The sequence below is a fragment of the Geotrypetes seraphini genome, chromosome 11 (assembly GCF_902459505.1).
Source record: "Geotrypetes seraphini chromosome 11, aGeoSer1.1, whole genome shotgun sequence".
Taxonomy (NCBI): domain Eukaryota; kingdom Metazoa; phylum Chordata; class Amphibia; order Gymnophiona; family Dermophiidae; genus Geotrypetes; species Geotrypetes seraphini.
Window position 1 is genome coordinate 20,198,437 of NC_047094.1, and position 27,169 is coordinate 20,225,605.

General features: G+C 43.0%; 1 protein-coding gene across 4 annotated transcripts in view; it reads left to right on the forward strand.

The window, feature by feature from the left end:
* KCTD5 (potassium channel tetramerization domain containing 5) overlaps nt 1-27,169 on the forward strand; it is an 89,538-nt gene that overhangs the window by 41,541 nt on the left and 20,828 nt on the right. For all 4 annotated transcript variants that reach the window (XM_033914089.1, XM_033914091.1, XM_033914088.1 and 1 more), the window contains exons 2-4: nt 15,090-15,198; nt 15,510-15,601; nt 25,079-25,174. In XM_033914089.1, the coding sequence (XP_033769980.1) occupies nt 15,090-15,198; nt 15,510-15,601; nt 25,079-25,174 (297 nt within the window). The remainder of the gene's footprint in view (nt 1-15,089; nt 15,199-15,509; nt 15,602-25,078; nt 25,175-27,169) is intronic.

Consider the following 27,169-nt stretch of genomic DNA (forward strand, 5'->3'; position numbering starts at 1 on the left):
TAACGCGCACCCGTGTAAAACGCGCACACGGGTATAGCGCGCGGAAAACACAAATCTATGTACAGATATTTTTATATACCGCGCACACCCGTATACCGCGCATGGACTCTCCCGTCGCCGCCCGACTCTCCTTTCGCCCGCCCCGACTCTCCTTTCGCCCGCCCCGACTCTCCTCTCCACCTTGAAGTCCTGTCCCCACCCTGAAAACCTGATCCCCCCCAACACAGGACCGCTCGCACCCCCACCCCGAAGGACCGCTCGCACGCACTCCCGTCCTCTTGCCCCAGCCAACTGCGGCACCCCCGACACGATCGGGGCAAGAGGGAGCTCAAGCCCTCTTACCCCAGCCAACCGCGGCACCCCCGACACGATCGGGGCAAGAGGGAGCTCAAGCCCTCTTGCCCCCCCCCCCCGCCCGACACAATCGCGGCAAAAGGGAGCCCAAGCCCTCTTGCCCCGCCGACTCCCCAACTCCCCGACAATATCGGGCCAGGAGGGAGCCCAAACCCTCCTGGCCACGGCGACCCCCTACCCCCACCCCGCACTACATTACGGGCAGGAGGGATCCCAGGCCCTCCTGCCCTCGACGCAAACCCCCCTCCCCCCAACGACCGCCCCCCCCAAGAACCTCCGACCGCCCCCCCCAGCCGACCCGCGACCCCCTTGGCCGACCCCCACGACACCCCCACCCGCCTTCCCCGTACCTTTGTGTAGTTGGCCGGACAGACGGGAGCCAAACCCGCCTGTCCGGTAGGCAGCCAATGACGGAATGAGGCCGGATTGGCCCATCCGTCCCAAAGCTCAGCCTACTGGTGGGGCCTAAGGTGCCTGGGCCAATCAGAATAGGCCCTGGAGCCTTAGGTCCCTCCTGGGGGCGGGGCCTGAGGCACATGGGCCCAACCCGACCATGTGCCCAAGGCCCCGCCCCCAGGAGGGACCTAAGGCTCCCGGGCCTATTCTGATTGGCTCAGGCGCCTTAGGCCCCACCAGTAGGCGGGGCAAGAGGGCTTGGGCTCCCTTTTGCCCCAATCGTGTCGGGGGAGGCAAGAGGACTTGAGCTCCCTCTTGCCCCGATCGTGTCGGGAGTGCGTGCGAGCGGTCCTTCAGGGTGGGGGTGCGGGTGCGGGTGGGAGTGCGTGCGAGCGGTCCTTCAGGGTGGGGATGCGGGTGCGGGTGGGAGCGCGTGCGAGCGGTCCTTCGGGGTGGGGGTGCGAGCGGTCCTGCGGGGGGGGGGGTGAATCGGACATCGGGGGGGGGGGGAACTATGTAAAAAAAATTTTGTACAACGCGCTCACGCGTTATATGCGTGAAAATACGGTACATCACTCTCTTGCTTCAATTACTGTTTAATGTTTTGATAACGATATAGATGACCACGCAATATTCCTTTGCATCTTTACTGAATCAACTTATAGCATTATTACAGAAGGTTCATGTTTACCATGTTTACCATGTATTCCATTGTGTTTAATGGGTACTTTTCACTTAAGCTGGTGAATTTGATCTTAAAACCCTTGAGCAGCTGGTGAATTAGCTTCCTTGTGAATTGGGGTGCTGGTATGCTTCATCTTAGCCAGGCCTTGAGCACTTAGGCTCTTTTATATATAAACTAGTCTTATAGCCTGTTACATTAACGGGTGCTAGAATATGTGTGTGTGTCTGTCTTTATTTCTTTTTTTCTCTCTCTCTCTCTCCTTAGCCGCTTTCTGTATTTCTGTCTTTCTTTCTTTCTGTCTTTTTTTTTCCTTGGCTGTTCACCACCACCTCTTGCCTGCTCCCCCTGTCCATTCTCCCTTCCTTTTACCTCCCCTGTGTCCTCCACCACCCCTTCTCTGCTCCCCTTATCCAGCAGCAGCCCTTCTCCCTTTGTTTTACCTCCCCCCTGTCCATCATCACCTCTTTCCTGTTCCCCCTGTCCAGGAGTAGACCTTCCTTCCTTTTTCTTCCCCCCCCCCCTGTCCATGAGCACCTCTTTCCCTGTCCATCAACCCCTGTTGTAGTACACTTATCTTGTGAAGATTTCAGGGTCCTGGGTCCCAACTTTTTCATGAGTTGGACAACTCAAATTGGTCCTGCCCTGAAGACGGCTCAGCACAAAAGCCTGTGACACAGAACATTCAATGTACAGCACCGCCGGCAATTGGGGCATGAGTACGTGGCTCAGGAGACCGGGAAGGGCCGCCGCGGCCTGCAGGCGCCTCAAGCCACCGCAGCCTCCTCCCGGAAGCCACTGCTCCGCACCGCCTTTGCCTTAGCCTTAGCGTGCATGCACACTCAGTGCCGAGGCCGGGGCTCGCAGGATGGTGAGGAGGCCGTGGTTGCGCGGAGCAGCAACGGCAGAAGATAGACATTGCCGGGGTCGGGCAAGGACCTTGCGCCGCCCTGGCCGGCTCCTCACTTCGCTTGAGGAAGCGATCAGCGGCTGGCTGGGGCGATGGTAAGCCCGATGCGTGGTAAGCGCGTATGCGCACTCTTGTGGCCACATCGCAACGGATCAGGGAGCACGGCTTTAGAGTGCGCATGCGCGCTTACCATTTTATTATTATAGATAGTACCAATAGCTTGAATAGTGGCCTTGAAGAAAAAGGTCTGGTGGTGAGTTTTTCTTTATCAAGTTGAATGAGAGTGATTGGAAAGGGAGGGAAAAGAGGAGTGATGACAAAAGGGGGATAAATGAGAGGGAAGGAGGGAGAGTGAATGAAAGGAATGGGAGAAAGTAAGAGAGTAAGTGATGTGAAGGGAAAGTGGAGCTATAGAATGAGATGAGAAGAGTGAACGAGAGGGTAGAGGGTGTTTCAGACTTTATTAGCTTCCCATCTTTTTCAGACTACAATTCAAACTCCTCTTACTGACCTACAAATGCACTCACTCAGGTGCCTCTCACTATCTCTCATCACTGATCCCCCCTCCCCCCCTGCGTGCTCCGCTCAGCTGTGGTAAGTCCCTCCTATCTGTGCCCTTCTTTTCAACTGCCTACTCCAGACTCTCTCCCTTCTGCCTTGCTTGGAACAAGCTGCCTCAAGCCCTACGGTGGGCTCTGTCTCTGACAGTGTAAAAGGCCCAGTTAAAAGCCCACCTCTTTGAAAGAGCTTTCAACTCCTAACTCCTTTCACCTTGGGTTCTGCATCCCCAGCCCTATGTCATGTCTGCCTGTCCAAGTTAGATTGTAAGCTCTTCCGAGCAGGGACTGTCTATAAATGTCAGAATGTACAGCGCTGCGTATGCCTTTCAGCACTATATAAGTGATAAGTAGTAGAATGTTCTTGAGAACAGGGACGTCCGTTCATAGTTTTTTAAACAGCTGGAATCAAGAGAGGATCATTCCATGTTAAGTAGCCTAATTTTAGAAAAGTGTCCCACCTCTCCCACACAGATTTTGATGAAACTTTGTATGCTGAATCTTACTTGACGCTTAACTTTGATAAAGTTTAAGGCTCGCCAGTGGAATACTTGTAGAGATAGAGTTTTTGTTTGATACCATATTGCAATCATGTACAGTATTCCTGCAAAACTTAAAATCGGATTTGTGTTTGGACCACTTCCAATGGAGACGTATCAACAGAGGCCCAGAATGTCTGGCTTTTTATATGCTAAGACTGGCAGATCAAATGTCATCTGTAAAGGCCTTGAAATATCAAAATTGCCAGGCCAGCTGCAGAGTTACAGTAGTAATAGCCTTCCGGGGGTTTGTAAATCAGTCTAGATAATACTACCTGGAGTGCTGGTTTTGGCCTATGGGCTGTAGTTTGCCCTCCTCTGTTCCAGCCCCTGTCCCAACTGAGTCAGAAGCCCAAAATAGCAGGAAGAAACTGGTTCATTAAAGTGCTGTCCCATCTTTTGTTAGGATTTTCTTTCTAATATCTTAAGATGCATAAAACCATCTGAAAGTGCAAGGCAGTGCATAATTTGAATTACAGATGGGTTTAAACTGAGGCACAGTAAACGAATCAGCTTTTTGAGGTCAGATTCATCGATAACTCATAAGAGGTTAAATTCCAGACTTTCTACTGAATATTTCATTACTCTGACCACTAGACAGCATTCTTCGTATAGATTTTTGCCAGCATCAGTAATCATATTCTTAATAGTGTCTGAAATGGACAGCATCTGCATTATTCATATCAGAATATTTCTCTACATTTTAAAAAGTTACAGAACCAGAAAACACTAGGGCAGCCATTCAGTAGGAATAGCATGCTACTGTAGAAGGCCATCTAAACTCCAGTTGTGTGACATTCTGTAGAGATCTGTCCTTGCTCCAGTTCTTTCAACATTTTTGGAAGCAATGAGATTGAAGGACTCACAGAGGAAAAAACTGCCTCTTTTATAGATACCAAAAGCTGCAATAGGAAAGACTTGCCTGGAAAGTGTGGATAACATGAAGAATCGAATGAAAAGGGAAGATCTAGCATTTAGCAGTTGAGATTTGGTGCTAAAAAATTGCAGAGTTGTGGAGGTTTGTGTATTTAGCTGCAGAAACGCCCCATCTCCATCCTCCCCTTCTTAGCCAAGTTACTTGAACATGCTGTTCACCGCCGATGCCTTTACTTCCTCTCATCCCATGCTATTTTGGATCCACTTCATTCAGGCTTTCGCCTGCTGCATTCCACAGAAACTGCCCTTACGAAAGTTTTCAATGGCCTGTTCTTGGCCAGATCCAAAAGCCTCTACTCTATCCTCATCCTTCTCGATCTGATTTCCGCCTTTGATACTGTTGATCATTGCCTACTTCTTGATATGCTGTCCTTGTTGGGTTTCCAAGGTTCTGCCCTCCTGGTTTTCTTCCTATATCTCCCATCGCACCTTCAGTATATGCAATGGTGGTTCCTCCTCCATAGCCTTCCTGCTATTGATTGATGGTCCTGGGATCACTCCTTTTTTCAATCTACACGTGCTCACTTGGAGCCACTATACTCACGTTACCCCTCTCCTAAAGTCACTTCATTGGCTTCCCATCCAGCCTACAATTCAGACTCCTCTTACTGATCTACAAATGCACTTACTCAGCTGCCCCTAACTATCTCTCTTCTCTTCATGGGCCCAACCCGACCATGTGCCCAAGGCCCCGCCCCCAGGAGGGACCTAAGGCTCCCGGGCCTATTCTGATTGGCCCAGGCGCCTTAGGCTCCACCAGTAGGCGGAGCTTTGGGACGGATGGGCCAATCCGGCCTCATTCTGTCGTTGGCTGCCTGCCGGACAGGCGGGTTTGGCTCCTGTCTGTCTGGCCAACTACACAAAGGTACGGGGAAGGGGGGTGGGGGTGTCGTGGGGGTCGGCCAGGGGTGTCGCGGGTCGGCTGGGGGGTGCGGTCGGAGGTTCTTTGGGGGGGGCGGTCGTTAATTAATTCAGAATACGGCTGTGAAATTAATCTACAACGCAAAAAAATACGATCATGTTACTCCCCTTCTTATCAGATCTCATTGGTTACCGGTAACTCACCGTATTACGTTTAAACTATTACTTTTAGTTTTTAAAACCATCACTTTCAACGAGCCACAATTCATTAATAGATGGTTAATCCCTTATAGCACGACTCGTTCACTTCGCTCATCTTCTTCCAACCTCCTGTCGGTCCCCTCGTTGAAGGTAATTGGCACTAGGCGTAACGACATGTTCTCTGTTATTGCTCCTCAGTCTTGGAATCTCTTACCGCAACACATTAGGGAATTAAAAGATTTATCCATTTTTAAAAAAACACTAAAAACATTCTTCTTTAAAGATGCATATGATTCTTAATAGTTTATCATGCTTTTTTATTTATCTATAAACTTACTTCCCCTTCCTATTTGTTTTTTCCTTTGTTATTACTCTTCCTTTCCTATCCAATTATTGTAATTTCTTTCCTATTTATCCTCACAATTCAAGTATGTCTCTATACCCTAACTAACATTTTAATATACGTATGTAATTAAGTATGTTTAGTATTTAAAAATTTTTTATTTTATATTGCCGATAATATTTAATTTGTATGTGTTAAGGTATTAATCTGTATGTATTAAGGCTTTGTACATCGCTTAGTGATTTAAAATAGGCGATTCATTAAGAATAATTAAACTTGAAACTTGAACTTGAACTTGAGTCGGCGGGGCAAGAGGGCTTGGGCTCCCTTTTGCCCCGATCGTGTCGGGGGGCAAGAGGGCTTGAGCTCCCTCTTGCCCCGATCGTGTCGGGGAGTCGGCGGGGCAAGAGGGCTTGACGTTAGAGAAAGGGCGAACCGCCGGAAGAGGAAGCAGCAGGAGCTTCTACATGATGGGGGGGGTCGGGAGGCTGTGGGGGTGCGAGTGGTCCTTCAGGGTGGGGGTGCGGGTGGGAGTGCGTGCGAGCGGTCCTTCGGGGTGGGGGTGCGTCGGGGGGGGGGAACTATGTAAAAAAAAATTTTATATAGCGCGCTCACGCGTATACCGCGCAAGGCTATGCACGGTTTGTAAAAACACGTATAACGCACGCGTTATATGCGTGAAAATACGGTAATTCCTTATTTAAAATGTTTTAGTATTCAAATCTGACCCTATGTGTGTTATGATAAATGCAGATGACCATTTTAATAGCTGGCGTCTGAGCTGACTCAAAATAATATAAATGAAACTGAACATAATTTGTATACCATGGAGGAAGTATGGAATAGGAAGGATATACCTTGAAGGCATTTAAGGTAACTATCTTAAATATACGGGAGACAGATCTTTCTGTGGAAGGGAAGCTCTGGAATTAGGGTTTAAAGGTTGACGTTTGGTAATCTCTAAGGAAGTTTTTCTGTACAGAAAGGGATGATAGATGTGCATAAAATGCTCCCATCAAAGCATCTGAATTCAAGAAAGCATGGTATTAGCATAAAGGATCTATGAGGGGGAGAAGGGATTTCAGAGCTGAGCAGTTGTAGATGTGTTGACTAGATAGGCCATATGATCTGTTGTTTTCCTTTGGCCTCCTGTGATTTTGGCACTAGCAACTGTCAGATTATTGTACCTTTTTTGATCATGTGCATCTCTGGCATCTTTCATGTTAACTGTCAAAGGAGTCTTTTTTTAAAAAAACTGATCATATTGTCTGATAATGAAACAATCCCTTAAACACAGCATCCATGCGTTTCACAATGTACTAAGGTGCATGTTCCAACAGGATATCATTTGCATGAGGAATGGAACTAGAATAAATAATGCAAAGCGGCATTTAAGACATCTACTGATGAAAGAAACTTTTACTCTTTTCTCTGCCAAAAATTCAATATGGCCTCTAATTAGGCAGCGCATGAAATGTAACATATAGACATTTTTAATAGCATACAAACACACGCCCCTTTTGGAGGAAATAGTGAGTGGTGTTGCATTAGGAAATGTAAGGCCCAACTAGATTCCCAATTTCTCTTCTTGTTACAGTATCCTAAAACTGCGTGCTTTACCCTTATTTTCTCCACTGTAGAGGATCCCCTGTCTTGTCTACTGCTGCCTTGGATTCAGCTTACCATTACGTGACCTTAGAATTACATAGTTCTAACTGTACTGAAAGTCATTCTCGCAGTACCGTATTTTCACGCATATAACGCGCACATGGGTATAGCGCGCGGGAACAAGGAATTTATGTTAGAAAATTTTGGTCTAGCGCACCCACACATATACCGCGCATGCTCCTCATTTTGTTTCCCAGGTTTTCTATTGTAACGCATTCTATTGTGATGCGGTGTTTTCTGTCTTGCTGGCACCCTCCTCCATCTTCCTGCATCGTTCGCTGAAAGCCGCGGACAGCGGATCCTATGTGCCTCTTGTGGCTGACCCAGAAGTGTAATGCTTCCCAGCCGCAGGAGGTGCACGGAAGCCGCTGCTGCGGCTTTCAGCGAACGCTGCAGGAAGATGGGAGGAGGGCGCCAGCAAGACAGAAAACAATTGTATAGCGCGCTCACGCATATAACGCGCATGGCTATGCTCAGTTTGTAAAATCTTGTATAACGTGCGCGTTATATGCGTGAAAATACGGTAATTTCTTATGAAATGAAGGAACGGTTAAATCCTCATGAGTGTTCTAACATCTACATGTCAGATAGAACCCGGAAGTCATCGGAGTTAAAAATATTGAAAATTGTCACTTAGAACCCTGTAATTCTAAGATCACGATTAGTATATGCCTGTTGCCTCTGTTGGAAGGCTGTTGCATACCCGATCTGTTTAAAGTTTGGTCTTAAAAAGTTGACAACTTTGCAGAACCAGTTTTAATGTGTTTCACATAGCTGATGAGTAAGTAGTTCACGTTTTGTAAACATGCAACATTAAATGATCATTTCTGTTTCTAATGAATTGGAATATAAAACTACCCTTTCTTTTTTGGATAAATGAGTGGGGGGGCACTGGAAATGTGTAGAAACCAGTTGAGTTGGAACTATATTAAGAATAGTGGATAATGGGGGGATCATGTGATGATGCTGAGCGTGTCTGCCCGAGCTCTGATCCTCCTCTGCATATATCTTTTCAATCTCCACATCAAGTCGCATAAGTAACTACTGGAAGGGTGCATGATTTGTAAACTGTTCCATTTTCTGGAGAAGACCCTCAATATGGTGGATAACGGAAATGTCAGCTGAAGGATGTGAACGCAGCTCATAAACCCACATGTTCAGAGATCTTTAGTTGAAGCAGGTTTTTGAACCATGATGCCTTCAAGGGGTGAGATTACCGATTTTTATGGGGGCCTATTTCAATTAATGGATGTAAAAAAAATTGTGTTGATGAAAATCTTCACTTTTGAAGATAATTTATTTGTTTGGTTGTGCTGGATCTTTTTTCCCTTTTTGATTTTTTTTTTTTTTTTTTGGTGTCTCTTTTTTTCTGTAAATTGTTCAAAATAAAATGGTTTGCAGAACTCTCCCTCCCCCTTGTGTGCCACTACAGTGCTTTCTATAATGTGATTAGAACACAACACACATTAATGGGTGGATGATGTAGAAACAGGTTCAGCATGGGAGTTAGCTCATGTGGTAGGCAGAGCATTTTTAATATAAATAACTAGATTATTAATTACTCCACCCCAGTGCTATGCAGAGAAGTACACAGATGCAAGAAACTTTATAGCCAGCTCCAAGGAGTCATGGAAGGATTCATTCATCCTCTGCTTTGCAGCAGAAAAGTACTCCCCCCCCAACACACAGTGCATTTTGGGATACATTGCATAGGGACCAGTCTGCCAAATAAGGGAAATTTTCCCATAGTATATGATAGCAGGGAGATATTTGGCTGCTTCTACAACGTATGGAGGCTTCTATGGTCAAAAATACTGAGGAGGTAACAAACATTAACTCTAAGATTGATACTTTAACTAAAACCATTGACTCAGTTAAACTGGATTTCTCAAGCCAAAACAAACAGATACAGGAAGATATAGAGCAGCTTCAAATGTTTAAAATAGCAATAATTAAAGATAATTCCTCTATACACAGAAAATTGGAGCAATTTGAAAATTATAATAGGAGATTGAATCTTCGTATTCTGCATTTCCCAATTTCACTTGGTATTCCGCCTATTGATTTCTTCAAAAGATATTTGATTGAGAACTTGGGAATTTCTTCTGACAATATTCCTCCTTTAAATAAGATTTACTATTTGCCAAATAAAAAGATTCCTCAAAAGAATAGGGAGAAAAATAATGGACAAGAGGAACAGATTGATTTTGCTAATGCTACTGCTCTTTTAGAACAAACCTTGAATCCAGATACTGAGAGAACTACGCTTCTAATATCTTTTGTTTTTGAGCAAGATTTAAATATGATCTTAAGATTATATTTTAAAAATTCTCAAAAATTATTTGGAGCACAACATATATGGATTTATCCAGATTTTTCCAAAGTGACTCAAGAGCGAAGGAAAGACTTTCTTTCCTTACGTCAAGAAACTCTTAAATTGGGTGATACATTCCTATTAGCTTATCCCTGTAAATGTTTGGTAAGGTACTTGGGAACCAAATATGTTTTGTTTTTTTCTTCAGACCATTTAAAGGAGTTCCTAAGAGTTAAAAAGATTACCAAGGATTGATGTAGAATGGAATATAATTAGAAGGTAGCCGTGCTTCACTAAGCCTTTTCCTTTGAAATTAATTCTTAAATTTATGTCTCCAATATTATTTGATTATCACACCCCTTTTTATTGTGGTCTAAGGAAGGGATAAAATGTTTTATTCAAATCTGAGATATTGTTTTGGTGAAATTTGTTTCCTTCTCTGTATTGCATGGAACAAGATTACTCTTGTGAATTGTAGTTAAAACTTAAATAAAGAATTTAAAAAAAAAAGTACAGTCAAACCTCGGTTTGCGAGTAACCCGGTTTGCGAGTGTTTTGCAAGACAAGCAAAACGTGTCTCGCAAACCGAGTGTTGACTCGATTTACGAGCACCCCCTGATAACTGGCATTGCTCCCCCCGCTCGCAAAGGGCCCCCTCCCGCTCGAATCGGCACACCCCCCCCCCCCGCGAGAACAGGAACCCCCCGCCCGACCAACTTTAACTCACCCCCCCCTTTGGCACCGGCACGCAGCCCACAAGTGCCGGTGCCGCTTGAAGATCTTCTTCCTTGTCTCTGCCGGCTTTGAGCATGCATCTGCGCATGCTCAAGCCCTTCTAATTCTCCTTCTCGCGGTTCTCGTGCCGGTGCCTGACGGGGGGGGGGGGTGAATTAAAGTTGGTCGGGCGGGGGGTGCCTGTTCTCACGGGGGGTGCCGGATCACGCGGGAGGGGGGACTTTGCGAGCGGGGGGGGAGAGCAGCGCCCTGGGGGGGGGGAACGTATCAAAGCGAGTTTCCATTATTTCCTATGGGGAAACTCGCTTTGATAAATGAGCATTTTGGATTACGAGCATGCTCCTGGAACGGATTATGCTCGTAATCCAAGGTACCACTGTATATGATAGCAGATGGACCTGCATGGTCCTTCCAGTCTGCCCAGCAGTCACTTTCATTATCAAGGCAATGTTGAACCAACAATCCAGTACATTACATTTTACTTGCTAATTTCCACTATAAGATGTCTTCCCCTCCCCCCGAGATACTTGCTCCTGATCTGTCTTGTTGCTTACAGACACAGACCTACTGCTGGAGGCGTCATCAAAGCTAACTCTAGCCTGTCCCAATCTGTCTTGCCATCAGTGACGCATGGTGACATTTATAGCCGGGGATTCAGTAGATGTGATGAACCAAGGAGAAAATGCATTGGAGTTTGCTGGGGAGTGTAAGGAAATAGAGGGCTGGGTCAAGGGGAATTGAGAAGCAGAACAGACTAAAAAAGATAAATCGCTCTCTTCCTGCTCCGCTCCATAAAACTCCTTGCTCCTAAATATAAAACATCAAATTTTGTCTGTGCAAAGGGAGTAACTATGGGGGGAAAGAGGACAAGGAGCGAGGGGAAAGGGAAAAAAATTGAAGGTAAAAAGTGTGATGTAGATGATGGGCTGAGGGACTGGTTGGAGAAAAGTGCTGTAAATGGCCTGTAAGGTGAGAGAGAGAGTATGATGCCCTGCTTGACATTTTAGATACAGACTACCGGATGTATTTTGCTTTTCTTTGCTGAGGGAAGGGACATTTGTTGTGAGTTTTGAGTTCAGCACCCCCAATCATTTTCAGAAGTTGGTTCCTTTGAATCTTGCTTTAAGCACCACAAGAATTTCCAAACTTCCGAGGGGAAAAAAATCCCCCACACATGGAGGGCTGGGTTCTGGCCCCAGGGCCATAGATGGACATGCCTGGGCTAGACAGACATTGATTGCCCTGACCCACTAGTGCAGTTCTTATGGGTTGTGTATTTTTAAATATCCTGAATTTCCTATTAAAGTAGAATTCATTTTCTCTCTCTTCACCCCTTCCACTTATCCTGCTCTCCTCAGTTTCTCTATTTGCTTCTTTTTCATTCCTTGCAACCCCCAACCCATCTCACTCTTGAAAGCTCTGTAACCTGTAATTTGCATGGACTGCTTTCCATTGTATGCAAATCAATCTCATGCGTAGTCATTGTTTGAAATCCTGAAAACCTGACTGGGTTGTGGCCCTCAAGGACCGTGATTGCCCATCCCTGAATTAAAACATTTCACAATGGCAGTTAACGACCACATGTTTACTTTTAGGAGAATAAACTTTGCTCTGAAGTAGAAATACCTTGTATAATGATGCAGTCAGTGGTCAGCCTTTAATCCCCACAAGAACAATCAAATTTTCATGGTGCATGGGGTAAGGTTTGCATCCCCTAACTCCAGCAAGCCAAAAATAAAGAGACAGGACCCGTGTAAAAGAAAAACACAGATCCAGGGCACTTAAATCAAACATGGGAGGGGGAGGAGGGGAAGAGGGGGCAGAGGACGGCTTTTAAAGTGAATACTGGTGAGGGGAGTGGCAGACGCTGTGATGCAAACTGACATCACCATGAGAGGAGAAGGCTTTTAAGGTGGACACTGAGGAAATGGAATTGCAGGAGACTCACGCACGGCCTTACTGACATCTAAAATAATTTTTTTTTAAATCAAAAATAGTCCACATACTTATGACAGAGGCAGGAAACAGTCATATTTTAAAATTTATATAGGATCTGGGTGAATCCAGAGGATCCTGCAAATCCATTTTTTATCTTTTGCCAACGTTAACCACTGTAAGCAGGGTTAAAAAATTTTTAAACCATAACTGGTGAGTTCCTGAGGGTCAGTGGAGAGGTGGAGTCACATCGGGCTGCTTCAAGAGTGAGACTAAGTGGCAGGAGGCAGAGGAAAGAAGTCGGCAGTCAGCTAGGGTAGTGTAAGTTGGCAGCAGGCAAGCTCCGATGACATCTGGGCATCCGCTCACGTCAAAGGAGGGAGGAGGGAACTGGCCAAGGGGCAGGGCGCACTAATTTCTTGACCTGGCTATGGGCTGGGGATTCTGATTCCCCCCACCCACCCAAATTTCCTGAGGGCATGTCTTTTTTACATAATGCAGTTTGATTGGTTGAGCAGGCAGCCTGCTCAACCAAACAGCATCAAGCAAAAGCAAACAAGCAAACAAAAACCAAGCATTGATATGGGCTGGGTATTCACTTAATACTCTGAAGGCCTTGATAGTATGAAAAGGAAACAGAGAAGTTGACCTGTGGTGTATTTTATTTTATTTCTATTTGTTTAAATGTTTTTATCGGTTTGTAGACTCCTGAGGCAGGCCACACGGCCGAAACACGTACGTGTCGAGTCTTGAATGCAAATAATAATAATAGATTTTATACCGCCATAACCAAAAGTTCTAGGCGGTTTACACTAAAAAGAGCTGGACAATCAGCGAAATACAATAATACAGTACAAATATTTGTATCTTGTACTGTATTATTGTACTTCGCTGATTGTCCAGCTCTTTTTAGTGTAAACCGCCTAGAACTTTTGGTTATGGCGGTATAAAATCTATTATTATTATTTGCATTCAAGACTCGACACGTACGTGTTTTGGCCGTGTGGCCTGCCTCAGGAGTCTACAAACAGATAAAAACATTTAAACAAATAGAAATAAAATACAATAATAGTCACTTTAAAAAGCCATAAAAGATGAAGACGACATACTTTTTCTAAAAACATATTAAGCCATAGAAAAAAGTGTTGAATTGTAAAAGATATGAGAACAGTCATAAGCCATGAAAGTTACATAAAAGATATACAAAAGAAGAACACAACGTTATAATACAATGAATGTATAGAGATTTGTAAAACTTATATTTCAAAAATGAAATGTATAATACAAAATAGTATTCATACTATACTCCAACCATCATAAGAGGGCTTAGTGAAATATAAAATATAAGAAAAAGATACATTCAAACTGCAATATAAAAAATGGCTTGAAAACTTGTAAATTGTCTCTGAAAACCTAAGAATATAAGAAAAGTTCACATTCATACTGTGATCTAACTAATTGTAGAAGCATGAAAAAGTCTCGGCATTAAGAACATAAAGAGAGTGGTAGTAATTAAAATATACTAGTCTGATTACTGAAACTAGTTCTTACTGCTTTTTACTAACAGCATGAGCATAATACAAATTAGTTTTAAACCAAACTTTTTGAAATGACCAATATTTATATACATTACCATAATATAATTGCATGATTGACAACCAATTGATAACCATGGTCGTAGCTCAGTATTATAGAACTTGTTTATTTTCATTGGATTTGTTTTGGAGGTTTCTTGAAAGATTTTCCATGTCCTTTTGATTTTGGTGTGTGTAATCATTGATCAAGTTGATGTTCTAGCACCAGTAGGGCGGTCCCACAGGTGCTGTGGCAGCCATGGCAAGGGCATCCGTTTGAGTAGTATCTAATAATTACTGAATTAGGCTGAAGAAAGATGAGATGTTTAGACTTCTTGCCAGCTTGACATATCAGTTTCTAGAATTTCTACTGTAAAATATTCATAAGAGATTGGTATACATTTTGAGCCAGTAACCAGGCCTGAGCTTGCCCTTCTAGCAGAAGACCACAAATGGCACACTTTGGGTTCATAGTCATTCGCTCGACGCGCCAACATTACAGCGCAGGCAATTCGGCGCAAGACCCCAGCACGCCGCCTAAAAAGTTACTTTTAAAGAGCTCTGACGTGGGGTGTAAGTGGGGAACCCCCCCAGTTTACTTCATACTCTATGCACTGACGCTGGGGGGGGGTTAGGGGGCTGGAACCCTCCATTATAGAGTAAACAACTTTTTCCCGAATAATTTTTTTTTTTAGGAAAAAGTTAAGTTTCCTCCATAATGTGGGGGATTGCACCTCCCCCAACGGCAGCGCGAAGAGTATGAAATTAAGTGGGGGGGGGTCCCCACTCACACCCCACATCGGAGCTCTTTAAAAGTAAGTTTTTAGGCAGCGCGCTGGGGTCTTGCGCCGAATTGTCGGCGCTGCAATGTCGGCGCGCTGAAGTCTCAGGCGCTTTTATCCCATCACCCACATTTTGTGCAGCTGATCTTGCAAACAAACCATGAAAGGAGCAGATTAGATGAGTTGTGGGCAGCAAACTAATTTTGAACAGAAACAGCTTGCCGTATAGGCATATCTGGGGACAAGGTTGATTGTTTTGAAGATGCATTGCAAATGATTGATTTTCTTGTTTTCTTTTTAAGGATGAAACAGGTGCTTATCTAATAGATCGAGACCCGACCTACTTTGGGCCAGTACTCAATTATTTGAGACATGGGAAACTTGTCATTAACAAGGACTTAGCAGAAGAAGGTAAGTTGTGAACCAGATGTTTTGCATTTTGTTTGCAGTGCTATTATATTCTAAAGTGGTTGAAAGTGTGGAGTGATATGTTTTTTAGCGGTTGAAAAATTGAGCTGCAGGCTTTTGAAGAACAACTTTTAATGCAGCCATATCCCCCACAGGAAGTTCAAACATTATTTAGATTTTCTGCTGTAAATAAATATATTCAGATGCATCAAAAGTTGTGACTGGCTGCGTGAGAAGGATCCAGAGGGGGTTCTCTTCAATAGCTTACTTGATAAAATGTAAAACATCAAAAGGTGGTGTGTTTATTTTCACAGGAGTGTTGGAGGAAGCTGAATTCTACAATATAACATCATTAATAAAACTTGTAAAAGACAGAATAAGAGAGAGAGACAGCAAAACCTCACAGGTGAGCAGTTTCACCACTGCCTGTTTTTGCAGTGCTCTTAAAGTATTGGTGACTCAGTGACATATTGGATTGTTTATAAAGTTCTTTTCTTGATTTATTTTTTTTTTTTTAAGTATTTTATTTATTTTTTTAATGTATAAATTGTCATTACAATTTCACAAAGAAAAGGACTAAATACAACCATTTCTCAATAATAAACATTACAAAATCAAAAATTAATTTCAAGCCCACATTATTAAGAAAATATGCTTATTTATCTAAAGAAAATTAAAGGCAATATTAAATGGGCTACTAGTCCATTACCAAATGGACCATATTCCCATTCACAAAAACAGGATTTAAACCATTTTTACTCCTCTATATATAGGTAAACAATAATCATGTTATTTCTCTAGCTAATAAAAATTATTGTAACTGCTTTGGATCCCAAAACAAAAATTCAGGGGTCCTTTTACTAAGGTGCAGTAGCCGTTTAAGGGAGGGTCTGAAAAAGTTATTTTAAGGGTTTCTGGAGTCAGAACTACGGTTCTCCTTCTCCAAAATCCCTTTCCCTGCGTATTTGAACTTCAGGGCACTCCCTCAAGAGCCATTTTTGGCGCAAATTCGCTGGCGGTGGCCATCTTGGATTAGAAAAAGGCCTAGTAGTGCCATTTCTCAAAGTTCAAGTGGCAGGGCTCTCATGCGTCTGAGCTCGAGAAGGATAGCTTATCGCTGGCATCTCATTCAGATGTGACACGGTTTTTGAAAGGGGCATTCAGATTGTGACCTCCATTGTGCCAGCCTTTTCTGTCCTGGAATCTTAATCTTGAAGGACCTTTCTAAGCCTCTGTATTCATGAGCCTTTCCAAGAGACGTCCCTTCTGGATCTAAAGATGAAGATAGTATTTCTGGTAGCAATAGTCTCGGCAAATTGCAACCTCTTTCCTGCATAGAGCCTTTCCTCAGGATCACAGATGGGGGGTTTCGCTTCCTTCCTACTGAAGGTTGCTTCTGCCTTCTATGTCACCCAAGAGGTTCATTTGCCCACCTTTCAGCCTACAGATTCAATTAAGCTTCCCCCATTTTCTGTCTGTGAACAACACTCTCATCCTCCCTGTCTTGTCTGCTTACAATCTCATGGTAATCTTTGATTACTGTCCTACAAATACATTCATTCAGCTGCCCCTCATTATCTCTCTTCACTTCTCTCCCCCCAAGTTCCCCCCTGCGAACTCCACTCTAGAGGTCTGCACGGGGATTGCGGGAATCCCGCAGGTCCTGCGGGTGTCCCGTGGGAATCCCTCCCTAACCCACGGGATTCCCACGGGGACCCCCCTCTGGCCCACGGGACTCCCACGAGGATGGAAGGCTTTGGAAGCAGGGTTCGTCCATATAATATAATGGACACATCAGCCTTAGTAAAAGAGAGGGTTTATAAGTTAATTATCTGAACAGAAAACAAAAAGGAAAACAGCAGCGCAAACACAAAAGAAACTGTGGAATTGATGATCCCGTCAAAAGTAATTGCTGCTTTTAATGGGGACGGGCGGGGATGGAGGTAACTCCTTACGGGGATGGGTGGGGACGGAGAGGATCCTGACGGGGACAGATGGGGATGGAGAGGATCCGGGCGGGGATGGGTGGGATTTCTGTCCCCGCGTAACTCTCTACTCCACTCAACTAGCAAGTCCCTCCTATCTGTACCCTTCTCTTCCTCTGCCAACTCCAGACTCCATCAACTTTGTCTTGCTGCGCCATATGCTTGGAACAAACTACCTGAATCCCTACAGCAGGCTCTGTCTCTGGCGGTGTTCATGTCCAAGTTAAAAGCTCACCTCTTTTGAGACTGCTTTCAACTCCTAACTCTTCTCCTTGGGTTCTGCATCCCCAACCCCTCAATGGCATGTCTGTCTGTCCAAGTTGGATTGTAAGCTCTTCCGAGCAAAGACTGCCTAATGTAAAAATGTACAGTGCTGCGTTTGCCCTTCAGCACTATAGAAGTTAAATAGTAGTAGTGGTAAATTCAAAAATATTTCCAGGAGATTCTCTTGATTCCTATTTGAGACTCTGTCGCCTACAGTAAGAGCACAATATCTGGCAATGGAGAAGAGATAAGGAGGCTAGAGCATAGCTAATAGGGGAAAAAGCTGCCTCTGGTCCTTTTAGATGTTACTATCTTTCTGAAGAGTTTCCTTGATATTATTACAGGTAGGACTACTTTTCTTGTGACTTTTGCCTTGGAATCTGTTAGGAGTTTTCTTATATTTGTCATATTCATAGCTTTGGGCTCTGTTCATATATTTCCTGTCCTGTGCTCAAGTATTACAAAAGTGCCATAACGACTTTTTGGTCTTGCAGCCAAGGAAGAGACTTGGTGCCACCTCTATGTTAAAATTTCCTTCTCGGTGTCATATGCTGGTAATTAATTTCCATCTTGAACTACTAGGTAGCTTGAGAGGGTATTAGCGTACTGAAGGTGGCTGCAACCCCAGAGGCTGTAGGCCTGTAGCTATTTCATTCGCACCACTTCTCACTCTCATATTTGAAAGATGCTACTTTTTTGTTTTATTCTTAGTTATTACCGTAAAGTTCCATGCAGTTTACAAAAGAGAAAAAATGCATTCGAAGGAATATTTTAATTACCTAGAAATCTAGTCAACAAATATGTTTTTAGGTGTTTCCTAAACTGTTAAGTACTACCCTGTTTTCCTGAAAATAAGACCTATCCCGGAAATAAGCCCTAGCATGATTTTTAAAGATGCTTCTAATATAAGTCCTACCCCAAAAATAAACCCTAATTAAGATCGACCTCCAAAGCCCCCCTACACACACACACAAATGTCCCCGACTCCATCCCTGACACTAGTGCTGCCTGATTTGCTGAAAAAATTTGACTCATCGATGCAGCAATCCCACCGCTCCTGTTTTTGGAGGCCTTGGAGTAGAGGTATGTCAGTCTCATGGTAGGAGGGTTGGTGGGGTTCTGCTGCACAGGGGATTGGGAGGGAGGGATAGAAAGATGCTGCACAAGGAGATGGGTGAGAGAGAAGGAAAGATGCCTCACATGGGGGGGAGAGGAGAAAGAAAGATGAAGGAATGGGGTGGAATAGAGGAAGGGAGAGAGAATTGTTATACATGAAAAAAATAAAACATCTCCTGAAAATAAGCCCTAATGCGTTTTATCCCAGGACAAGCAGGCATGATATTCTCACACATGGGTGACGTCATCTACGGAGCCCCAGCGCGGACAGCTTTTCAAGCAAACTTGCTAGAAGTTTCAAGTTTGCACACTGCACCACGCATGTGCTAGCCTTCTTGCCCACTAGAGGGCGCATCTCCACCTCGTGGTCCTCAGTTCATTTTCATCCGCGGAGCCAGAAGCCCTGTGGATAAATTGTGCTCGTATTTGCCTTCTGTCGCCGCGGCTGTGTGCGGAATTTCGACGCGGTCGCTGCGTTTTCTGTGTTTTCTTTCTTTGTTTTCTTCTTTTTAAAAAAAAAAAAAAAAAAATTAACTTCATCCGTTCGCTCCGGGGGCTCCCGGTAGCCGTGGCCGAGGAACCTCGTTTGTTCCCGGCCTTGTTTTGGGCCCATGTCCCGGCCCGTAACGGGATTTAAGAAGTGTGGTAGGTGTGATAGGCTTTTGTCCATCACTGACCCTCACAGGTGCTGCTTAAGGTGTTTGGGGCCCCATCACCCGACAGCATCCTGCCCTAAGTGTGCCACCTTCCAGAAACGGGCCCTTACTCGTCGCAAGGCCCGTATGGCGGATCTCTTTGCCGTCGATACCCCGACGGGGAAGGCCTCGAGCTCGGCTTCGGCCCTAATGCGTTTTTTGGACCCAAAATTAATATGACACGGTCTTATTTTCGGGGAAACACGGTAGAAGTCACAAATAGAGAATTCAGAGGGGAGAGTGGCGCAGTGGTTAAAGCTATAGCCTCAGCATCCTGGGGTTGTGGGCTCAAACCCACGCTGCTCCTTGTGACCCTGGGCAAGTCACTTAATCCCTCCATTGCCCCAGGTACATTAGAAAGATTGTGAGCTCACTGGGAGAGACAGGGAAAAATGGTTGAGTACCTGAATAAACTCATGTAAACCGTTCTGAGCTCTCCTGGGAGAACGGTATAGAAATACATATATAGAAAACTTTTTGAGAAACAGTATGAATACATATCCCAGGACACTGCCTGGTAAGATAGAAGACGTTGATAATATTTTTGGAATTTACATCCTTTAACGCAGTGATTCCCAACCCTGTCCTGGAGGAACACCAGGCCAATCGGGTTTTCAGGCTAGCCCTAATGAATATGCATGAGAGAGATTTGCATATGATGGAAGTGATAGGCATGCAAATTTGCTTCATGCATATTCATTAGGGCTAGCCTGAAAACCCAATTGGCCTGGTGTTCCTCCAGGACAGGGTTGGGAACCACTGCTTTAACGGATGAGAATGAGAAAAGAGCGTCTAGAACAGGGCTGCCCAAGTCCGGTCCTCGAGATCTACTGGCAGGCCAGGTTTTCAGTATATCCACAATGAATATGCATGAGAGAGCAGTGTTCTCCCCAGAAATTTTTTCCAGCTGGGTGGCATGAAAAAGTAGCCGGGTGGGGGCAGGATGGGGAAATTTGGTGGTGGGGAAAACTAACCCCCTCTTTTACTAAGGTGCGCTAGCATTTTTAGCGTGCGCAAACCCCTGTGCTATGTGGGAAAACTAACGCCAGCTCAATGCTGGCGTTAGCATCTTGCGCATGTGGCAATTCTCCGCGCACTAAGCGCACGCTAAAACCACTATTGTAACTTAGTAAAAAGAGCCCTAAATGTGTACTATTTTTATTAGTTTATTATTATTATTTTCCAATGCTCAATATGACTTCCTTTTTTAAGGTTTGATACTTGTGCCAGAATATTTTTACTAAATTTAAGAAGTTTTCGCCCTCTTTCAAATGGTATAGAGGTTAAAAAAAGGTAAAGGCGTTAATGAAGTCATTAGGTTCAATCTAGCCATTTATTTCTGCATGAATTTAAACAACTAAAAAAAAAAAAAAAGATAAATATAGCTGATCCAGTCATACAAGAAATGGCTCTACAGCAAGGGTGCCCACACTTTTTGGGCTTGTGAGCTACTTTTAAAATGACCAAGTTAAAATGATCTACCAACAATAAAATAAAAAAGCACACTGTACGCAGAGAAAATGTTAATTATCATTTATATTCCGCAGGTTTTCAAAGAGGTCAAGACAGATGATTTTATGCAATGTCACCTCAGGACAACTATACAAAAATAGACAAATATACCCCCTCCCTTTTTACTAAATCGCAATAGCGGTTTTTAGCGCAGGGAGATGCGCTGAATGCCCTGCACTGCTCTCGATGCTCATAGGCTCCCTGTGCTAAAAAACGCTATTGCGATTTAGTAAAAGGGGGCCATAGTGCAAAATATAGACAGCAGATATAAATTCTCAAAACAGACACATTTTGATCACTAAACTGAAAATAAAATCATTTCTCCCACAAGTGGACATGCTTAGTTACGTCAGCTCTATGGCTGCTTTAACTGTAAGGCGCATGAATCTAAGGCTATATGCTGCCATTCTGTAAAGGAACCTGGGAGCCCATTCACTGCTATAGAATAGGCATTCCCTGTACAGTCTCAGGGTGCCTACGAGAAAGAACCCACTTGGAGAATTGCCCCTTATTATTTTAAGGATTATAAAAACAGAAGCAATAATGTGAAAAACAAAACCCAGCCTTAAAACAGGTTGAATTAATTTGTGAACCATTATTTAAAGGATACTCAGAAAAAATATTATTTTCCCTTAGCTTAAATGAAATAAACATATTCCTATCCATCATTTGACTATAGCTAAGTGCAAAAGAACCTCATAGAGCTGCAGTGAAATAGAAAAGTGATTTTGTTTTACTGTAATTTCTGCATTAAGTGGATTTGCACACCCCAAGCTCCTTAAATCCTGATGCACTTCTAGCTTTTCCTGTATCAGACTTTGCAAGATTAATAAATGGAGCATCCTTCTGCCTGCCAGTTAAAGGATGAAAAACAAATGCCTATAAAGTTCAAATCACAGCTTGACTAAACTTGAACTTTCTTGATTTCATTCTTCCCGGCTGACCACTTTATCTTCCACAATAGACACCAAGGTTGCTTGGATCGGAGCTTTAAAAGAGCAAGAAGAATCGGGACCAATGTCCGTGCGTTTGTTTTTCTCAAATGGTATACCACTACACTTGCTGCTTTTACTTGCTTCGGGCCTTCCTCGTTGCCGGATCCTGCCTACTTTCTGTTTCCGCGAAGGCAGGACCCAGCAGCGAGGAAGGCCCGAAGCAAGTAAAAGCAGCAAGTTGTAAGCTTCCCTCCGGGGCTCTATCATGTGCATGCTGGCTTCCCTTCTCTTCCCTCCGAAACCGGAAGTAGCGTTCCGGGGGGGGGGGGGGAAAGAGAAGGGAAGCCAGCACGCACACGATAGAGCCCCGGAGGGAAGCTTACAACTTGCTGCTTTTACTTGCTTCGGGCCTTCCTCGCTGCCGGGTTCTGCCTTCGCGGAAACAGAAAGTAAGCAGGTCCCGGCAACGAGGAAGGCCCGAAGCAAGTAAAAGCATGCTGGCAAAAAAAAAAAAGGCAGGTGTCAAACAAAATTTTCGGCGGCGAGTCAGCACAGGAAGGAGCATCGGCGGTAGCAGCAGGATTAGCTGGGCGGTCATCTAAATCAGCCGGGCGCAGCGCCCAGCTGTAAGGCCCTGGGGAGAACACTGGAGAGATTTGCCTGCACTGCCTTCTTGGCATGCAAAACTCTCTCATGCATATTCATTGTGGATATCCTGAAAACCTGGCCTGCCAGTAGATCTCGAGGACCGGACTTGGGCAGCCCTGGTCTAGAACGTTTTACATCAGCAAATGTAAATGAATCCACTAGGTCTTCAGGTATAAGACCAAATAGTACTCTGAAGCATATAAAACCAAACTTAAATGTCACATGTGCCTCTACCAGCAACCAATGCAGTTCACACAGAAAAGGAGTGATATGGTCGAACTTTTTCAAACCAAAAATCAGAGATTTGTGTATTCTCATTTCTGATTTTTCTTCCAATTGGAATTTGCTTGACTACTGTGTATATAAGTGTATAAATAAAAAGAAAAAAAAGGCTTGGATCTAAAAGCAGTCATAAATCCAACAGTATGTAATTCAGCAATCTAAGCAAATGCTGTGCACTTGATCATAAAAGGCTTGAGAGCAAGGATGTTATCCCAAATCCTAAAAGTTAATACTTGATGAGAGCACTGTATTACAAATCACATTTGAAGAATTTTAGTCCTGTAACTGTCCTCTTTGTTCATCCATGTACAAAATGAGCTGCTACCTGCATTTGTGCTCTATTCCACAGAAAAATAAAAAACTTCCCTGGTGATATGCAAAATACTTTCCCCTTCCCTCAAAGTTTAAGGCTCACTTTGTCTCCTGGTCTTTTTCTAATCTATCCGCTGGTACTTGCATTTTACTGTAACTCATCTTATCACACTCTGAAGCACCTTGGCCAAGTGCCATTCAAATCCAGTAAATAATGTAATGAAGTGAGAGGTCATCTGGGGATGTGAAGCATCCCCAGGCATACTTTGGAAAGAAGCAGATAGAAGAAGCATTACGCTAGAGCACTTTGGACTAACTCATCTTAAAACATAAGATTCTAGATTAGTATTCAAGGCCTGAGTTTAGAAGGGGTGATGTGAATGCTGGTTTAAGTGCTCTGAAAATTTTTTTTTTTTTTTTTTAATCAAAGCCTTTTTCTCCGTGTGTATGAATGAGTTGATAGCTTCCCTTCTTTATCCTGAACAGACCTTCAGATAACTTTCAGAAAGTTGTCCTCTTTGAATAACTAGAGACAAACCATTAGTTTTATGACTTTACTGTATTTTAAAAAAAAAAAATTTAAAAGCCACGTTGATGTGTTTAAACAGGGAAATGTTTCCAAGAAATGCAAAATTTGTACATTGCCAATCTCTATTTAAACCTGTATTTTTGTTTGTTAATCCCAACAACTGCACTCCAGCAAGCAAAGGAACCTTTGATTTATACATTCGCAAATTTCCAAATTAGAACAAATAGCTTTAAACTTATACCAGCAACCTGCCAAGAAAGTTAATCTGTCTCTTCCTCACATCACTCTGTTTGGAATATCTAAACACAGACCTTTAGGATTTTTTTTTTTTTTTTAATACAGTAAAGTCATAAAACTAATGGTTTGTCTCTAGTTATTCAAAGAGGACAACTTTCTGAAAGTTAACTGAAGGTCTGTTCAGGATAAAGAAGAGAAGCTATCAACTCATTCATACACACGGAGAAAAAGGCTTTGATAAAAAAAAATAATTCAGTGCACTTAAGCCAGCATTCACATCACCCCTTCTAAACTCAGTCCTTGAATACTAATCTAGAATCTTATGTTTTAAGATGAGTTCGTCCAAAGAATGGATCCCAGGGCTGGCTTCTGTTTTTTGGAAGATATCCTCGCTTTTATTTTGCCTACTGTATGCCTTTGTTTGCACATACACAAAAAGATGGTGGTTTATTTATATACCATTTATAGCCTAAGTGCTTTTTATTCAGGTACTCAAGCATTTTTCCCTCTCTGTCCCGGAGGGCTCACACACTATCTAATGTACCTGGGGCAATGGGGGATTAAGTTATTTTCCCAGGGTCACAAGGAGCCGCGTGGGCTTTGAACCCTCAACCTCAGGGTGCTGAGCCTGTAGCTCTAACCATTGCACCACACACTCCCCCTGCTCTGTTTGTTCACCTCAAAATGCACAAATAGCTTATGTCGCCTTTTAAAATGTTAAGGATATTTCAGACTATAAATATAACACATTTTTCAATAGAAACTTTGACAATAGCAGATGCAGAAGTTTTGTTGTAGACTGAGTTCTATATTTGGGTTTTAGGAGTGTTCTGGGAATGCTATGTAATGTATTATGGCCTAATGGGGAAGGGGCTATTATCTTAAATGGTTTAGGCATGGGTCTGGAAGACTGAGGAGTAAAGGAAGGTCACCCATGTTCTGGTGCTTAAGATATGAACTTGTGTTCTTTTTATACTGTTTTGGACCATGATTGCTTTGAATGACTCTCCGGTCATTGTTCTTATGAACATTGCTCCACAGTACTGAGGAAGTAATCTTACCTGCCTATGTTTTTTAAATATATGTGATTTTTTTTCATATAGTTGACCTAAAGGGCTTTGCAAAGCAGCTGGGTTTGACATTTGCCATATTTTTAATAAAATAAGATTCAAAAATTTAGGGTGCAGAGTCCAAACAGAGACCTATGTTGGAACTGTTCAGTAATACAGATAACTTGACAGTGTGTAACAGTGTCCCCGGATGAACATGGAAGGTGTCCTTTTAGAAATGCTGTAGGCCAAGAACCTTCATCTTAGACCATCACTATAAGTACATCACCTATCTCCCTTTTTGTTTTCTCACCTGAAGGTGCCAGTGAAACATGTCTACAGAGTGCTTCAGTGTCAAGAGGAGGAGCTCACCCAGATGGTGTCAACAATGTCTGATGGTTGGAAGTTTGAGCAGGTAACTGAACTGATTAAAGCAAGGATACCTTAGCTCGTCTCTCAGTTGCAACCTTTGGAGGGAAGAGTATTGCCAAGCTTCTGTAAAGTCTTGGTTTGAGCTCCTTCATTTAGTAATGACAGTTAGTATATGGGCATTTCAGCTATTTTGTATAAAAATGGCGTTTTATAATAGAATGCATGTGGTTAAGGACTAGCTGATCTCAGCCCATTACTTAGGTCTAAATAAATGCATAGCTTCCAAGATTCAGCTGAAGAAAGTGGAAGACGATTAATGAGTTGAGATGAGTTGTGTAACCAGTTTTTGGACTTGGCTTAAGTCTGTGTCTAGTAGACTCTGTCAACATCTGGTCTCCTGTATCTTCAGCCATTTTCTTAGTAAATAGAGTTTTACAACAAAACTGTGGATAAAGAGGAAAAAAATGAATATCTGCAGATATCCTGATGGTTAATCACAGACTCTGGGTTTTACTAACCAGCATAAGAGCATTTTACAGCAGGCCAACGAGATAAATGCTCCTTTTTATTATTATTATTTATCATTTTACAAAAAAAATTATCAAGCATTATATCTTGTACAGTAAGATTGTAATCCTTAACATAAATAAGAAGAAAACATATAACATATTCTCTTACACTTAAGCAATCTATAGTCCCCAATTATTGGATCCAAGACTTTCAAAGAGTGACATTATCAATTAAAAAGGGGAAAAAAATCAATAAGAAGCAAGACAAAGTGGCTGAAGTCAGAGGGAGTATTCTAATCATGAGTCAGTTATTCCAGTTGTTCCTTCTTTCTCAAGACGTTTCAAGGCCACAAAATTTGTTAGGTGCATTGGTTCAAAGAAAACATATTTATCTAAACCATGAAGAACAATACATTTACAGGGAAATCTAAGAAAAACACTTTCCCCCCACTGAAATTACTCCTGATCTTAATAACAAGAACTGCCTTCTCCGTTTTTGAGTCTCTTTGGTAACGTCTGGAAAAATCTGTACTTTTTGTCCCAGGAACTCTTTAGTTCTATTTTTAAAGAACATCTTCATAATCCAATTCTTATCTGGTGCTAAAGCAACAGTAGCTAACAATGTTGCTGGTGTGACCAAATCCTTTGTAGAAGATTCCAATAAAATAGAGATATCCAATTGTGGTTCCTGCTGTTTTTGATTGCCCAGTTGCTGTTCCATTTTTTTTCTAGCAGGCAAGTAATATACTTGGGAGAAAGGTGGAATTAGTTCCTCGGAAACTGAGAAAACTTCCAAAAAGTATTTCTTTAACATTTCCCTGGGTGTCATAGATAAAACCCTAGGAAAATTTAGAAATCTTAAATTATTAGCTCGCTGGCCATTTTCAATCATTTCTAGCTTCCGCCTAATGTTCACATAATCTTTGACCACTATTTCTTGTACCTGTTTAACCTCAGTTATTTCAAGTTCGTTTTTACCCAACTTTGTTTTAATTAAGGTTATATCCTCTTGTATTTTATTTAATTCTTGTTCTTGTTTGCATATCTTCTTTTCCATTTCTACAATTTGTTGGAGTCAAAGTGTTTCCCAATTTTATTACTAAATCCCAAAGAGACTCCATAGTGATTTCAGTGGGTTTTTTTAACCACAAAGGACCCGTTCTCGCCTTCCAAAGATGTAGTTTGTTTGTCTTGGTTTTCCTCCTCTCTCTTCTCCGATGTTCCCAGGGCTTCTGTATCTCTTCCAAGCATCCCTTCTGAAATCTTCATTCCAGGGTACAACTCCCTCATTAGGCTGCCTCATAACATTAATGGCCATGTATTTTCTGCCAAGTTATCGTGCTTCTGATTTAAGGAAAGGACTTAATTGACTTTGGTTATTACCCTAATGCAGAAAAGAGATTTGACACAATTATGTTTGGCACAGTTGCTTATTAATGTCATATTTTCCTGCCTTCTCAAGAGCTAAGGCTTGCAGAACTACTACATTTAAGGGAGGACTGAGGGGTTTTAATCTGGATATCCCATAG